General features: G+C 45.7%; 1 protein-coding gene across 1 annotated transcript in view; it reads right to left on the bottom strand.

Annotated features, from left to right (window-relative positions):
• Positions 1-16,992, bottom strand: part of LOC121922493 (valosin containing protein) — a 38,101-nt gene continuing 21,109 nt past the window's right edge. Inside the window, exons 9-17 of the mRNA XM_042452004.1 lie at positions 16,451-16,586; positions 14,362-14,474; positions 7,914-8,078; positions 7,662-7,784; positions 5,463-5,675; positions 2,972-3,280; positions 1,225-1,380; positions 945-1,099; positions 1-459 (exon numbers count right to left, since the gene is read on the bottom strand). Coding sequence (XP_042307938.1) covers positions 354-459; positions 945-1,099; positions 1,225-1,380; positions 2,972-3,280; positions 5,463-5,675; positions 7,662-7,784; positions 7,914-8,078; positions 14,362-14,474; positions 16,451-16,586 — 1,476 coding nt within the window. The 3' untranslated portion in view covers positions 1-353. The remainder of the gene's footprint in view (positions 460-944; positions 1,100-1,224; positions 1,381-2,971; positions 3,281-5,462; positions 5,676-7,661; positions 7,785-7,913; positions 8,079-14,361; positions 14,475-16,450; positions 16,587-16,992) is intronic.

Consider the following 16,992-nt stretch of genomic DNA (forward strand, 5'->3'; position numbering starts at 1 on the left):
TTGAAGTTATGGGAATTTTTTTTATTACTTTTTGTAGGTTTTAAATTTTTTTTGTTTTCTTTTTACAGGCTATTGTTGTACCCGTTGCTAAAGCTGCTGATTCTGCCATAAAACTAGAACAGAAATTTCCCCAGAAAGATAACCAGTTCCCCTCCTTGTTAAACTGCCCGCCTGCCTCCCCACCAAACCAGCCAAGCAGCCGCCTTGCATGTACAGCAGGCTCCAGCTGACAGAACCTGACACGCAGCTACAAGGGTCTGACCAAGGAATGAAGAAGCCAGGAGTCCACTGACCACTGGAATTGCCCTGTACAACGTGGCCTGTTTGGGAGTCTGGTCCACTCCAGCAGCACTTTAACCATAGAGATCATCATCGTTGTCTTCATTGTAAACATTCCCCCCGCCGCTGCCGCCTGTGCCCTGGCTTGGTCCAGCACCACCCTGGTTACCTGATGGGAATCTGCAAAGAGAAATCCAGAGTGAGCCAACTGCCATCATGGAACACAGGGCAGTTAAAACAGTCTACCAGAGACAAGAAAGAACCAGCGGCCCCTTTGGTGCTGTGGAGATTGCAGTTCCCATCATTCCGACTACTGGCCCATGCTGGCTAGATAGCTTGGGACTTACAATCCACATCATGTGGGCCACAAGATCCTCATCCTGCTGCAGATATAGAATACAGAACTGTATGAAAGAGGCCTATGCTAGAGTTGTGTCTCATGCAAATACGGGAAAAGCCAAATCTCAAGATTGTTCACTTCCCTCATTTCTCACTGTATGGAACACCTTAGTTGAAGGAGATGAGGTGGGGGTACAAGCAGCCCCATTGGGCTCTGACGCACCATTATTAAATTCTGTTATTGCTCACAGGCTTTACAATTCACAAGAGCCTGCAGGGGAGAACCAGCACCTGAGAGGAACATCTGCCAAGTCCCTATCCGCTACCTGAAGCTTCCAAAGCCTCGGCTCTGCTGTAGGGTCTGTGCAAACATCTCATATTTGCGGATATCGTTGTCGCTGACTGAGCGGCGGGCAAAGCGCATGGCCTCCTCAAAGTGATCGCGCCGGATCTCTGGGACTGGGTCATCCTCCTCCACTTCCTACAACAGCAAAGAGAATCACAGTGGTCAGTAAAGGCACCAGCTACACAACCTTGGGTCAAATGGGTCACCCAGCCATGGAAATTCATCCCCACATCAGAGGAAATCCTTCCGGAGGGACTCACCATGGCAGAAGGGTTGGTCTGCCTCTCTCGCTCCCGCCTGATCTCGCTTTCAATAGATTCACGGATGGCCAGCTTGCAGGCCCGCTGGCAAATCTCAGTTAGATCAGCTCCTGAAAAGCCATTGGTCATTTTTGCCAGAAAGTCCAGATCGACATCCTAGAGAAATAAAGGAGGTTCCCTGTCACATAGCCCTTCGCAGCCAAATTTTTTTTTAAAAAAAGAATCCTATCCTCACTAAAAACAAACCCAAGAACTACATACACCTTCCACATTCGCCAACCACCACCCACTTCCCATGAACAGCTTCCTTTCATTCAGATGGTCAGCAACTTACAGGTTGTGTGTGTGTTTGTGCAACACCAAATGGCACATTTTCCTCTAAAGGTTTGAGTAAGAGGAGCCTAGAACACCTCCTGCAGTCACTTAGCCTGGGCTTTGGAATCCTTAGCAGCTTTCTAAAATACAGCAAAATGCTGTCCAAAGGGGACAGAGAACCAGAGCAGGGAAAGATGGAAAGGGTGTGTGACCATACACAAAAGAAAGAGTTGTGGAGAGACAGATTGAGTGAACATCAATTCCCTCAGCCCAGGTTGGCCGATTCTAGCCTAGAGTGCACCAAAAGCTACCATTGTGTTTGTTCAGCTCTGTAACATAAGTGAAAAATGGGATACTGCCTCCCCAGAAGGAGAGGGTACTTCATACTAGTGTTCTAGGCCTCCACATTTTCTTTCCCCATATTTGCTTTGTCTGAACACCAAGACACTTGGTTTTGGCTAAGGGAAGGTAAAGCCCAGAGGTTAACAGGACCATAAGGATCACCTGTTTCTCAGAGGCCAACTGTGTTTTTCAAATAGCAGCAGGGAATGTTTTATGCAATCTATATGAAGCCCATAGTTTTTTGTGAGTTTTTCAGGCTATGTAGCCATGTTCTAGAAGAGTTTGTTCCTGATGTTTCGCCAGTATCTGTGACTGGCATCTTCAGAGAAATGTCAGGAACAGACTCTTCTAGAATATGGCCACATAGCCCGAAAAACCCACAAAAAAAGATGGATGCTGGCCATGAAAGCCTTTGACTTCATATATGAAGTCCTTCTAAAATAGTGAGCCTCTACTGCCAGCAGGAAAGGATTCCCCAATGTAGAGCACATCCACCGGGATCACTAGTGATTTTAACTCTTCATATCACTCTCACTGGAAGTGATAGCCTTGGATTTTGTCTTTTTTCCTTTTACTGCAGTGGCTCTCTGGCTTGCTAACCATTTTAACTCTTTGGTATCATTCTCACTGGAAATGATAAAGATTCTTTTAAATCATCAGTTTTATCTTCCTCAGAAACACGCAGGTTGGCAGTCATCGGGGGGATGGTGGTGTTTCCTATGATTTTTTTTTTTTTCTGATCCTTTCACCGGGAGTTGTGTTACAGTCCCAGCAGCCCTCCAGAGAACCACTTGCACTTGCTGGGATACTCCAAATCTGTTAGATCATAGAATCATAGAAATGGAAGAGACCACAAGGGCCATCCAAGTCCAACTCCCAGCTATGCCAGAACTCACAAAGCACCCCTGACAGATGGCCATTCAGACATCTAGTCTCTTCCAACTCTAAGATTCTATTATCTTATTGAGATTTGGGGTATCCCAACAAGTGAGGGTGGTTCTCTGAATGTTAAAGTATACCTGTTAATGTACTTTGATATGTCCCCACACTAGACACAAAGAGCTCACTGAACAGAACAGGGCAAACTTGCCTTGGCCACAGGGGATTTCCGCAGGTTTGCCTTGAGGATTGCCACACGCGACTTCTCATCAGGCAGTGGGATATAGATCAGCTGGTCCAGACGTCCAGGGCGCAAGATAGCGGGATCAATGATGTCAGGCCGGTTGGTGGCACCAATGATGAAGACATTCTTTTTGGTTGACATGCCGTCCATCTCTGTCAGTATCTGGTTAATGACTCTGTCGGCTGCACCACCACCATCTCCAATGTTCCCTCCACGGGCCTTTGCAATGGAGTCCAGTTCATCAAAGAACAGCACGCAGGGAGCAGCTTGGCGGGCCTGGCCAGGGAGAAAACAGGAAATCATCATACCACTGACAAAACAATTGCTAGGATGCAATGAAGGTACCCACGGCTAGATACCACAGAGCTAGTGCTGCACAATTGCTCACGTGGCTGTGTGTGTTTAAATCAGTGCTTCTCAATTATTTTCTGTCATGCCCCCCCTAGGAAGAAGAAAACATTTCGCGCCCCCCACGCGACTGTAAATAGTATCATGTCCCACTCACAAGCACGCTTAGCATTTGAAACAGAACAGGCAGCCTCTTGTGCCGGCAAACTACATGTCCCACTCACAAGCACGCTTAGCATTTGAAACTGAACAGGCATTCTCCTGGAGGGTTTCCCACAGGGTTGCCATAAGCCAGAAATTCTGACATACTCCAGCTCCCAGAATTCCATAGCCTTGAGACATAGAAGAGTCGGGCTTTGAGTTCTGGTCCCCACAACACACTCCAGCTCCCAGAATTCCATAGCCTTGAGTCAGAAAAGATTTAAAGCATTGCCAGCCAAGCTGGGTTACTTCTCCAGTGTGGATGCAGCGTGATGGGCTCCCTCCTGGGCTCCCTTTTGCCTCCCACTCAGCCCCCCCCCATGGCCCCCACAAGTCCTGCCTTCCCTCTTGTTGAGAAATGCAGGCCTGGCCAAGGGGGGAGTTGGGCACACAACAACAACAACAACAACGAGGAGGAGGGGGAGGGGGAGAAAAAAGAAGGGAAAGGAGAAAGAAGAAAAGGAGAAGAAAGAAGAAGAATAGGAAAAAAGATAAAAAGAAGAGGAGGAGGAACGGGAAGAAAAGGAAGAGGAGGAGGAGGAGGGGAAAGAGGAAGAGAAAGAGGGGAAGAAAAAAAGGAGGAAGAGGAGGGGGAAGAGAAAGAGGGGAGGAAAAAGAATAAGAGGAGGAGGAGGGAAAGAGGAAGAGAAACAGGGGGGAAAAGAGGAAGCAGCTTGCCTGCAATTTGCAAAGCCCTCTCCAGGCTCCAGCCTTGGGCCCGCGCAAGGCTCGAAAGAGAGGAAGCTCCTCTTCTTCAGGCTGGCTGGCCAATGGGGAAGACTGGAGCTGGGGCAGGCTCCTGCAGCAGGAGCAGGCTGTCCAGCCATTGGCCAGGCAGCCTGAACAGCAAGAACCTCGCGCCCCCCCTGGGGGGCGCGCCCCACTATTTGAGAAACACTGGTTTAAATGGATGCATCTGACAAAGTGACCCCTAGCCCCTGAAAGTTGAACTAAAAGTGTTAATTGTTAGTTGTTTGGGGGTGCTTTTAAGTCTATGTTCTTCAGATGCACACCTTATGCACATAACCTCAGAACATATTTCTGTGGATTCCTACGGGGCAGACAAGCAGGTAACTCCAGGATATGTCAGTTTCCTCAAAAATTTAGCAACCTCTCATGACTTGCTGGAGCAATAGTGTTCAATTGTCAGTTAAATATCAGTCAGGAGGTCAGCCTGGCATCCTTCCATAGTTAGCTAAAATGAGTACCCAGCTTGTTGAGGCCAATTAGCTTACACTTTGTAAACCACTTAGTACATCAGTAAGCAGTATAGAAATGTATTTGCTATTGCTACCACCAGGAGCCCTGGTGGCTCAGTGGTTAAATGCCTATACTGCAGCCACTCACTCACAAACCTTAAGTTTGTGAGTTCAATGACAACAAAAGGGCTCAAGCTCGACTCAGTCTTGCATCCTTCCGATGTCGCTAAAATGAGTACCCAGATTGTTGGGGGCAATTAGCTTACACTTTGTAAATCGCTTAGGGAGTGCTTAAGTGCACTGATAAGCGGTATAGAAATGTACTTGCTATTGCTATTTGTGGAAGGCGTGGAATCTGCTAAATGGCCAACACAACTACCTTTGCATAATATCTTCTACCATGTTAATTCTGGGTCACACAATCAAACCACTGCATGTTCAATCTGAAGGTTATAGATCTGCAGTACAAGCTGCTAAGATGATGAAAATATGTCAAGATGCATTGTCATAAACAGTATGATAAACTGCTAAATGGCATCTCCACAGTCACAGTCAGTGCATGTGACACACAGCTATTAAACTCCACAGTGCTTTTTACTGGTCATCAGTGGAAAGCAAGGTGGTCAATCGAGACAAGGCAAGCAAATCTCAATGTGAAAGGGGGGCACACTAAAAGAAAGCCCACAAGCAACACACAGACAGAGCCATACCTTGTCGAAGATCTCACGCACGTTAGCCTCTGACTCCCCAAACCACATGGTGAGTAGCTCTGGGCCCTTGATGGAGATGAAGTTGGCCTGGCATTCATTGGCAATGGCTTTGGCCAGCAGGGTCTTCCCACAGCCAGGAGGCCCATAGAACAAAACCCCTTTGGAGGGTGTCATGCCAAATTTAAGGAATTTGTCAGGATGCTCTACTGGATACTGTGGAAAGAAGGAATTAATGTCAGTCCCAAGGGATTAAGAGAAGGAGGGGGAGACAACAGAGATCGTCCCAAACGCAAACCCTGCTGTACTTATATGTTTATGCCTGAGGAGGATTAAGGTGATGCTCTGCAAACACCTATCCAGTGTTCCTTGGGCCTAGCAGGGCCAGGCATACAGATCTACTAACAACCAGAAGTCGAACGCAAGCTAAAAACTAAGCATAGTACCCCACCCCACCTCCTACATTGTCTCACCCACTATGTCGGTGATGACAACAGTGAGAGTTGCCCGAGAGTAATAGAAACCATTATCTCGTTAGTAAAGCAAACGGGCTGAAGGGGACAGAGGAAGGAGTTTATGGTGCAGCTAAGCCATATTACAGGAAACATACAATGCATCAAAATAATCCTAAAAATGAAGAGAAAAGGATACATAGATGCATATGTTTTGAAAAAGGATAATTAGAGCACTGTTCCAAGAATCTTAACCATCACAGCCAGATGCTTTTAGAAATGTACAGAAAGCACACAGCTACATTTCTTGACAAATATGTCAACTTAAAACCACAGGTCATATTACAGCCACTTTAATTTTGTAAAAGGACTTGGCAAGCACCAATAACAAAACCAATTCAAATAAGATACACTTAAGAACAAGAGAACAGACAAGGCCTTTGCACCACATGGGCTCCCTGATCATTAGCCAAAGGAGCATGCAAGACCTGTGGGGAGTCCTTCGTGTCACCAAGACAACCAATTATAGGCCGTGCTGACAAAACACCCTTCATGAAAACACACACAGAGTTAAAGGAACTGTTAGCCCCAATTTACATCTGGGTTGGGAACAGTGTGGCCATCCACATGTAGCTGAACTGCAACTACCAGGATTCCTCATTGTCAGTGGACTGGCTGCTAGGAGCGGCTTTCCAGCAACATCTAGAGAAAGGCTACACAATTCCCTCCCTTGGTTTAGATGTACAGGAGCACAACTAATTGAACCAGGGGCTCTGTGCAGCAGCACAACCCAAATGTACCAGTGCTACTCCCTGCAGGCCTTGTGTCTTGGAACCATCTTGAAACTACCGCATAGAATCATAGAATTGTAGAGTTGGAAGAGACCACAAGGGCCATCCAGTCCAACCCCCTGCCATGCAGGAAATCACAATCAAAGCATCCCTGACAGATGGCCATCCAGCCTCTGTTTGAAGACCTCTAAGGAAGGAGACTCCACTACACTCCGAGAGAGTTTGTTCCACTGTCGAACAGTCCTTACTGTCAGGAAGTTCTTTCTAATGTTGAGGTGGAATCTCTTTTCTTGTAGCTTGCATCCATTGCTCCGGGTCCTAGTCTCTGGAGCAGCAGAAAACAAGCTTGCTCCCTCATCAATATGACATCCCTTCAAATATTTAAACAGGGCTATCATATCACCTCTTAACCTTCTCTTCTCCAGGCTAAACATCCCCAGCTCCCTGAGTCGTTCCTCATAGGGCATGGTTTCCAGACCTTTCACCATTTTAGTCACCCTCCTTTGGACACGCTCCAGTTTCTCAATGTCCTTTTTTAATTGTGGTGCCCAGAACTGGACACAATATTCCAGGTGGGGCCTGATCAAGGCAGAATAGATGCCCTATGAGGAACGACTTAGGGAGCTGGGGATGTTTAGCCTGGAGAAGAGAAGGTTATGAGGTGATATGATAGCCCTGTTTAAATATTTGAAGGGATGTCATATTGATGAGGGAGCAAGCACTATTACTTCCCTGGATCAAGACACTATACTTCTATTGATGCAGCCTAGAATCGCTTTGGCCTTGTTAGCTGCCGCATCGCACTGTGGACTCATGTTCAACTTATGGTCTACTTGGACTCCTAGATCCCTTTCACATAACTGTAAGAGTGAGACAGGTATCTGTTAAGAGGAAGAGAATCCCTCTTCCCACTTTACTGTCAGACAGCTAAGCACCCAGTTCTTCTCCAGGGCCCTCACCTGTACAAGCTCCTGTAGTTCTCTCTTCACATCCTCCAAGCCTCCGATGTCTTGCCAGGTCACCTGTGGCACTTCTACCACGGTCTCACGCAGGGCAGAAGGATTGCTCTGGCTCAGGGCCCACTGACATATGCAAAGAAAAGAGATGGGGTGGTCATTTATAGCCATTTCAGTGCCCCACAATCTGCTCAGCCTGCCAGCATAAAGCTCCACACCAAGACTCTAGTAAAGACAAAAACACCTTTAGCTTACCCTGAAGTCATCCATGGTCACGGCCAGAGAATTCATCACTTCGGCATCGATAGTCTCATCCTCAAGGTCAATAAGATCCATCTTCTTTCGGATGGCCTGCAGAGCTGCCTCTGAGCACAGGGCAGCCAAGTCTGCACCAACATGGCCATGGGTCTCATTTGCCACCTGAAGCAAGGAGAGAGGAATGAGAGGCTCCAACACTGGAGAAAAAGGAACTAGCTTTCACTTTGCAGAACATGGCTGGGAAAGTACTAAAAATATGGCTATGCCTACATAATCCCACAATTTACTATGAAGCTATCAAACAGTGCCAAAGGAGGAGAAACACATAGGCAAAAAGAATTACATAAGTAGCCACCACTTTGCTGCAACATGCCTCCTATGTAGGCTAACGGTATCCACCACATTCCTTTATTTTATCTCTGTGCTTAAGACTGCAGCTGTCTTATACAACCTCAGTTCTTTAGTGGTGGCTAATATTGGTCAGCTTTTTATCATTTCCTCCTGAGAGCACTTGCTAAATAATTTTAACCAGGATAGTATGTGTTACTTCAACAGGTCAAAGACATTACACAGGATTCCTATAGCCACAGTGAATTCAATCTTGCACACAGAATCAAAACAAAATGCAGAAACAGGCAATAGGTTCTGCATATGTTTCATGTACACTCTTTTTGGACAACAGGCACAGGATCTGGTGTGACTGCCATGTGGGTATCAAATTCCTCCTCTCCTATCTTAGCTCTTGGTGACTCATCTCAAGCCCCATCTCCTGTTTAAATTTGCTTTCCCTTGCTTTGTCTCAAAGGCTGTTTTCTTAAAATGCTGTCACAAGGTTCTCTACTTCTTTTTTCATGCAAGAATCCATTATAGGTGCTGGGAGAATTTAAGCAATGTCTGGATGCAATACTGGGATGGGAATGTGGCAGAGTCTCTTTGGATGGCTGTCTGTTTGGAGTGTGTTAATTTTATCTTCTCACATGGTAGAAGGAGGTTGGATTGGATGGCCCTTGGGGTCTCTTACTATTCTATGGTAGGGGAAAACATGCAGCTACTTAACCCAAGAGGCAAGGAGGTTCTGGGAATTTGGGAAATCAGGAGGACTGGAGAGTGGCCTGAATACGTGCTAAGACAGGATACCAGAGGATCAGATGTGCATCATGAGTTACCCTTACACTTGTCATTAGCTGATGAGCTGCAGGAAGCAGATGTAGCCAGGAGTGTTTTTCTTCAAGCTCTGACTCATATGAGAATAGCAGCCTATCTGGAACACCCAGACCTCTCCTTAGTAATTTGTGCAATTGTTATTGTGTGAACTGGACCATGCAAAGTGCATGGAAGTCAGAAAATATCTCCAATTTTTCACCAGCTAAATTAGAATCATAGAGTTGGAAGAGACCACAAGGGCCATCCAGTCCAACCCCATTCTGCCATGCAGGAAATCCAAATCAAAGCATCCCCAACAGATGGCCATCTAGCCTCTGCTTAAAGACCTCCAAGGAAGGAGACTCCACTACACTTCGAGGGAGTGTGTTCCACTGTCGAACAGCCCTTACTGTCAGGAAGTTCTTCCTAATGTTGAGGTGGAATCTCTTTTCCTGTAGCTTGCATCCATTGTTCCGGGTCCTGTTCTCTGGAGCAGCAGAAAACAAGCTTGCTCCCTCCTCAATGTGACATCCTTTCAAATATTTAAACAGGGCTATCATATCACCTCTTAACCTTCTCTTCTCCAGGCTAAACATCCCCAGCTCCCTGAGTCGTTCCTCATAGGGCAAGGTTTCCAGACCTTTCACTATTTTAGTCGCCCTCCTCTGGACACGCTCCAGTTTCTCAATGTCCTTTTTGAATTGTGGTGCCCAGAACTGGACATAATATTCTAGGTGGGACCTGATCAAAGCAGAATACAGTGGCACTATTACTTCTCTTGATCTAGACACTATACTTTTATTGATGCAGCCTAGAATTGCATTGGCCTTTTTAGCTGCCGCATCACACTGTTGACTCATGTTCAACCTATGGTCTACTTGGACTCCTAGATCTCTTCCACATGTACTTTCATTCAGCAATGTGTCTCCCATCCTATATCTGTGCATTTCATTTTTCTGCCCTAAGTGCAGTACCTTACATTTCTCTGTGTTGAATTTCATTTTGTTAGCTTTGGCCCAGCTTTCTAGTCTATTCAGATCATTTTGAATCTTGATCCTGTCCTCTGGAGTATTAACTATTCCTCCTAATTTGGTGTCATCTGCAAATTTGATAAGTGTGCTCTCAATTCTGTCATCCAGGTCATTGATAAAGATGTTGAATAACACTGGGCCCAGGACAGAGCCCTGTGGGACCCCACTGGTCACTTCCCTCCAGGATGAAGAGGAGCCATTGTTGAGCACCCTTTGGCTTCGACCGGTCAACCAGTTACAAATCCACGTATCACTTGCCTTGTTTAGCCCACCTTTTACAAGCTTGTTTGCAAGAATGTCATGGGAAACCTTGTCAAAGGCCTTACTGAAATCAAGATATACTACATCCACAGCATTCCCTTCATCTACCAAGCTGGTAATTTTAGCAAAGAAAGAGATCAGATTTGTCTGGCATGACTGACTTCTTTCTCTGAAACCCATGTTGACTTTTTGTGATTATGGCATTGCTTTCTAGATGTTCACAGACTCTCTGTTTAATGATCTGCTCTAGAATCTTTCCTGGTATTGATGTCAGACTAACTGGACAATAATTGTTGAGATCCTCTTTTTTCCCCTTTTTGAAGATGGGGACAACGTTTGCCCTCCTCCAGTCTGCTGGGACTTCTCATGTTCTCCAGGAGTTCTCAAAGATTATTGCCAATGGCTCCGATATTACATTTTCCAGTTCTTTTAATACTCTTGGATGTAGTTCATCTGGCCCTGGAGACTTATATTCATTTAGATTAACAAGGTATTCCTCTACTATCTCTTTACTTATTCTGAGCTGAAATTCCTCTATTCTGTCCTCTGCTCCATTATCCTCAGGTTGAGCCCCTTTGCCTTTTCTGAGAAGACTGAGGCAAAGAAGGTGTTTAGTAATTCTGCCTTTTCTCTGTCTTCTGTTAGCATTTTGCCATCTTCTCCACGCAGTGGCCCTATCGTTTCCTTCTTCTTCCTTTTGCTGCAGACATATCCAAAAAAGCCCTTTTTATTGTTCTTAACCTCTCTAGCAAGCCTGAGTTCATTCTGCGCTTTAGCTTTTCTGACTTTACCCCTACACATGCCTTCTATTTCTTTGAATTCCTTTTTTGTGATTTCCCCCTTTTTCCATTTCTTATACATCTTCCATTTCAAACTTAGCTCAGTTGAAAGTTCCTTAGTCATCCATCTTGGTTTCTTGAGACAGCTCCCATTTTTCTTTCTCACTGGAACTGTTTGAAATTGTGCCTTCAATATCTCTCTTTTGAGAAACTCCCATCCGGTCTGAACTCCCTTCTCTTTTAGTATTTCTGACCATGGGATCACCCTCAATACTTCTCTAAGTTTACTGAAATCCGCTCTCCTAAAGTCTAGAATGCGTGTTTGACTATGCCTGGCTTCTCCTCTCCATTGTATAACAAACTCCAGGAGAACATGGTCACTTCCACCTAAGGATCCCACCACTTGCACCCCATTAACCAAGTCATCCTTGTTGGTTAGGATCAGATCCAAAATAGCTGACCCCCTTGTTGCCTCTTCCACCTTTTGGACCATGAAATAATCTTCCAGGCAAGTGAGGAATTTGCTAGACCTTGAGGATCTGGCTGAGTTTGACTTCCAACAAATATCAGGGTAGTTGATGTCGCCCATCACTACTACATCTCTCTTTTCTGACTGTGTAGTCATCTGTTCTAGAAAGGCATCATCCAATTCCTCCGTCTGACTTGGCGGTCTGTAGTAGACTCCCACCGTAACATCCTTGTTGTTTCCCTCCCCTTTGATTCTTATCCAGATGCTCTCCACCTGGCTTCCATGATCGATGTCCTGGATCTCTTCACTGGTGTAAATATCTCTGACATATAGTGCTATTCCTCCTCCTTTCTTGTTTGGCCTATTTCTCTTAAAAAGGTTATACCCCTCTATTTCCACATTCCAATCATGAGACTCGTCCCACCAGGTTTCAGTGATGCCTATTATATCATATTTGCTTTGCTGTACTAGGAGTTCAAGTTCATCTTGCTTATTTCCCATGCTCTGTGCATTAATGTAGAGGCCTCGCAGACCACGGGTCCCATTTACTTTTTGCTTGTGCAAGTTTATTTGCCTCCCACTGTTGGATCCTTGTACTTTTTTTCTTGTTTCCTCTATGTCTGTTTGACTACCTTCTCCAGCCCTTTCGCCTTCCTTAATATTGTCTCCCTTCCCCACGGAACTCAGTTTAAAGCCCTCCTGATCAAGTTCTTGAGACTGTTGGCAAAAACATTTCTTCCAACTGGTGTGAGATGCAACCTGTCCGTTGCAAGAGGTCCCTCCTCATGGAACCGCAGCCCATGATCAAAGAATCCAAATTGTTCTTGGCAGCACCATCTGCGAAGCCAGTTGTTCACATCCGCTATTTTCCTCTCCCTTCCTGGACCGTGCCCTTCAACTGGTAGAAGAGACGAGATGACAACCTGTAAATCCATTCCTTTCAGCTTCCTACCAAGCGCCTCGTAATCCCTTTTGATGTTCTGCAGGCTGTGTCTTGCAGGATCAGTGGTTCCCACGTGGACCAAGAGGAAGGGGTATTGGTCAGTAGGCTTAACCAGTCTTGTCAGCCTCTCTGTCACATCATGGATCTTTGCCCCTGGGAGACAACACACCTCTCGAGACATCTTGTCAGGCCTACAAATCACTGCTTGTGTACCCCTCAGCAAGGAGTCCCCCACTATGACCACATGCCTCCTCCGAGGCTTAGCAGCGACTGTTCCCTCGGGTGGGACTCTCAGGCTCCCCTGCTCTGTCCCTGAAGTCTGTCCATGCTGCTCTTCTTCATCCTCCTTAATAAGGGAAAGAGCTTTGAATCGATTCTCTAGCTGCAAGCTCCCCGAACAATCCCTTCTTGGCCTACTTCTCTGTGTGACATTCCTCCAGCTATCTTCCTGTGTATGTGAAGTGACCTCCTCGGCTCTAGCATCTTCCTCTGCATGGTATTCGTCCAGGATTGTTAGTTCTGTTCTGTCCAGGAAATCGTCCTGCTCCCTAATATGCTGAAGTGTAGCTACTCTGGACTCCAACTGCTGCACTTTCTCCTCCAAGAGGGCTAACAGTAAGCTTCTGGTCTCACTTCAAAATGCTGATCCTCAGATATAAACCCCCAAGTAAGCTTGGAAGCTACCGTATTTTCCGGCCTATAAGACGACTTTTGAACCCCTTTAAATCTTCTGAAAAGTTGGGGGTCGTCTTATATGCCCCGTATGAGGAGGCCGGAGGGAAACTTTATGGGCCGGCGCGTGCGCGCCCAATGCCGGCTTTCCAAAGCCTCGGAGGAGGCCAGAGGCCGGTTCCATGGGCCGGCACGAGCCCGCCCAGCACTGGCCTTTGGAGGCCGGAGGCCAGCACCATGGGGAGGCAGGCGCGCGCCCAGCACCGGCCTTCCGAGGCTTCGGAGGCCGGCTCCATGGGCCGGCGCGACCCCGCCCAGCACCGGCCTTCTGAGGCCGGCTCCATGGGCCGGCGCGAGCGCGCCCAGCACCAGCCTTCCAAGGCCTCGGAGGCCGGCTTGAAGGGGCGGCGCGAGCGCGCCCAGCGCCGGCCTTCCGAGGCCTCGGAGGCCGGCTCCATGGGCCGGCGCAACCCTGCCCAGCGCCGGCCTTCTGAGGCCTTGGAGGCCGGCTTGAAGGGGCGGCACGAGCGCGCCTAGCGCCGGCCTTCCAAGGCCTCGGAGGCCAGAGGCCAGCCCTATAGGGAGGCGGGCGCGCGCCCAGCGCCGGCTTTCAGAGGCTTCGGGTGGTCTTGTACGGCGAGTGTATGGTAAACTCTATATTTTTATTTAAATAGTTGGGGGGTCGTCTTATACGCCCCGTCGCCTTATACACCGGAAAATACGGTAGTTCCTTGAATGAAAGCCTACATCTGTGTAAGCTTAAGACTTCTCAGTGATGACGGCAGCACTGTGACTCTTCCTTTCTGAATTAAGTGTGCATCACACATTTTGTGAAGACACTGGAGCCTCTCTCTTTAAGCATGATTTCCATGGAATTTACCACTGGCTTGTATCTCCAAAGCAGCTACCCAAAGTGTTCTGTATGGCTGCTGCTGTGTCTGTTAGATCTTCCTTAAGAGTACTTTCTTAGACATGCTGCTGCGTAAAGACATAGTCTTGAAAAGTGGCTTAAAAATACTTTAAACTTCACATTTCTGTACTACTGCTGCTGTTGTGTTATTATGTTTTATGGCCTAAGGCAAAATGTTTAAATGCAAGATTAATATAAACAGGTCTTAATGAGATAAATTTGAAAAAGAAAACAAACCTGCTCCAGATCAACATCGTCAGCCAGCTTCATGTTCTTGGTATGGATCTGTAAGATCTCCAGGCGTCCAGTAGCGTCTGGAATGCCAATATCTACCTCCCTGTCAAAGCGACCTATGGCACAAGGGCAACATTCACATTTTCTGGAGAAAACCCCAGTAAATCTTCATTGCAAAGATTACTTCATATATCAGCTGGTATAGTTTATGCCAAGGTTAGGCAACCTTTTTGAGCCGGGGGCCGGGTTGCTGTCCCTCAGACAACTGGGGGGCCGAAGCCAAAAAATAAATAATTAAATAATTTTTAAAAAAATTAAATATATAAATAAACCAGGACAAATGTAGGACAAAATTTTCAAATGGAAGACACTTTTTTTAAAAAAAATGGAAGACACGCAAAAAATTTTTTGCTGATTTTTTAAAAAAAGTTAATATAAATGCATGTTTCTGAGGCTTCTATAGACAATTGCCCCCCAAAGGCCCCGGAGGCAATCGACGGCAGGACCGGGCTGGGGGTGGTCCCAAGGCCTCGCCGGGCCGCATCCGGCCCGCGGGCCGCAGGTTGCCTACCCCTGGTTTATGCCAAGCACATTTTCTGAACATCCTTCTGACTCTGGCTTGTTAGTTATTGCAATTATTTTTTTAAAAAAGTGTACATCACAATACTGACCATAGTTCTAAAAATGAAAGGGCTTTCCCAACTACTTCCGATAATCAGGTAGCCTAATAATAATAATAATAATAATAATAATAATAAATTTTATTTGTGTTTCCCCGCCTCTCTCATTGGATCGAAGCAAGGTTACAGACTGATTAAAACCATTACACCATTATGTTTGCAGAACTACTGAGGCGGATGAGATTAATTATTATTATTATTGTTGTTGTTGTTGTTGTCAGCAGCAGCAGTAGTAGTAGTAATAGAAGTAGTACTAATAGTATCCTTCCCTTTCCCCAAAACTGGGACTCAGAGTGGCTTACAAGATTTAAACAATATAATTAAATACACAGAAAAGGTTTTTTATATTATTACAATATTAAAACAGATTGCATAGAAAATAATAAAATATAATTAGAAAGATAAAAGAGTTTCAAATACGTTTTAAAGTAATACACATTGTCACACAGCAAAGAATAGGGTCAACCCAATTATCAGCTTACAGGGAGCTGCACTAGCAAGACATCCTATGCCTGCTTAGTCAACCAGTTTTGATAAAATAATGAAGATAAACAAATAGAAGCATATGCGAGACCAAATCAGTGCTTCCAGTTAACTAGCATTTTGCAGAAGAGATTTCATAAAATGCATTTCATTACATGTAGTTTTGAAGTATTAATAATTCAGATTTGTTAAAATACACAGTTAAAATGGGGGGACGGGGAGAACCTGACTTCCTCACTGTCATATTCGCAGAAGCTCTCCTTCACAAACAAAAGTAGGGACCTAGTTTTCACATGAAGGACAACTATGAAGCCACCTCATCCTGCACAAAAGCTACATATTTAACAATCCCCACCCCAATAGAATTAAAACAAAACAAAAAACATTTCATGCAGGTAGAAACTGTTCCCTGCAGAGCAGTATTCATACATGTAAAAATCCCCACCTGCAGCTTCAAGTGGGACAGTTCAGGAGCAGGTTTATGACTCGTTTCTGTTGCACACACAAAGTAGGTCAGAGGGCCAGGCAAAAGGTAAGATAATCCAGCCCTCTGTTGTTGAGGAGTGTCTGCACCACACACTGTCCATCAGAGAGCACACTCTCTGCTATGACCAAGAAGTTGGCACACACTCTGACTATAGAAATGCTGAGCAAACAAAAACTGCTACTTCTGCCAAGAAGTAACAGCAGTTCAAAACTAATGCAAATTTGAGAATTCTTCCAGAGGTTACAAATACTTATGTCAAGTGGCTGCAACTCACCTGGTTACTATATGACGTGTACATTTTGTGCAAGTTTACAGTTAATTACAGTATGATGCAAAGCAATATCCCAGTGAGCTTAAGAAGAGCTAAGCACAAATCACTAGCCAACATCTGCCAACCTGTAGCCCCCACCATTCCATTTTAGAATTCAACAAGCTCAGTTACCAAATCGCCGGAGTGCTGGATCAATGCTGTTAGGTCTGTTGGTAGCAGCCATTACAATCACATGCGCTCGCTGTTTCAGGCCATCCATGAGTGTCAGCAACTGAGACACAATGCGTCGCTCAACTTCACCATGTGTCTGTGGAGAGAGCAGTAAGAAATATAAAGATCTGGTAGGAAAAGGAAGAGCCACAAAGCATTAGCAATGCTGGATCGCCAACAGAATACTCTCAAAAAGATGACAGTCAAGAAAAGCATAATAGAATCAAACCCAGATAGTCATTTAAGCATAACCTCTAAAGCCCTAAACAGCTTGGGAAACTGGCTTTCCAAGGGAATTACCTGTCTTATAATGACCCTTTTCAGATGCTAAGGTCTTCAGGAAAAAGCCCTCTTGAGCTCACTCATCATTTGTGGAAGCCTCTTGAAGAAATGTGGGAGAGGATTTTCTCCTGCTATGCTCCCAGACTGGGGAAAGAATTTACCGCTGAATTCCAATCAGTTCCCACTCTCACAGCTTTAACAAGAATGTGAAGAGCCATCTT

This window comes from Sceloporus undulatus, chromosome 2, assembly GCF_019175285.1.
Source record: "Sceloporus undulatus isolate JIND9_A2432 ecotype Alabama chromosome 2, SceUnd_v1.1, whole genome shotgun sequence".
Classification (NCBI taxonomy): Eukaryota; Metazoa; Chordata; class Lepidosauria; order Squamata; family Phrynosomatidae; genus Sceloporus; species Sceloporus undulatus.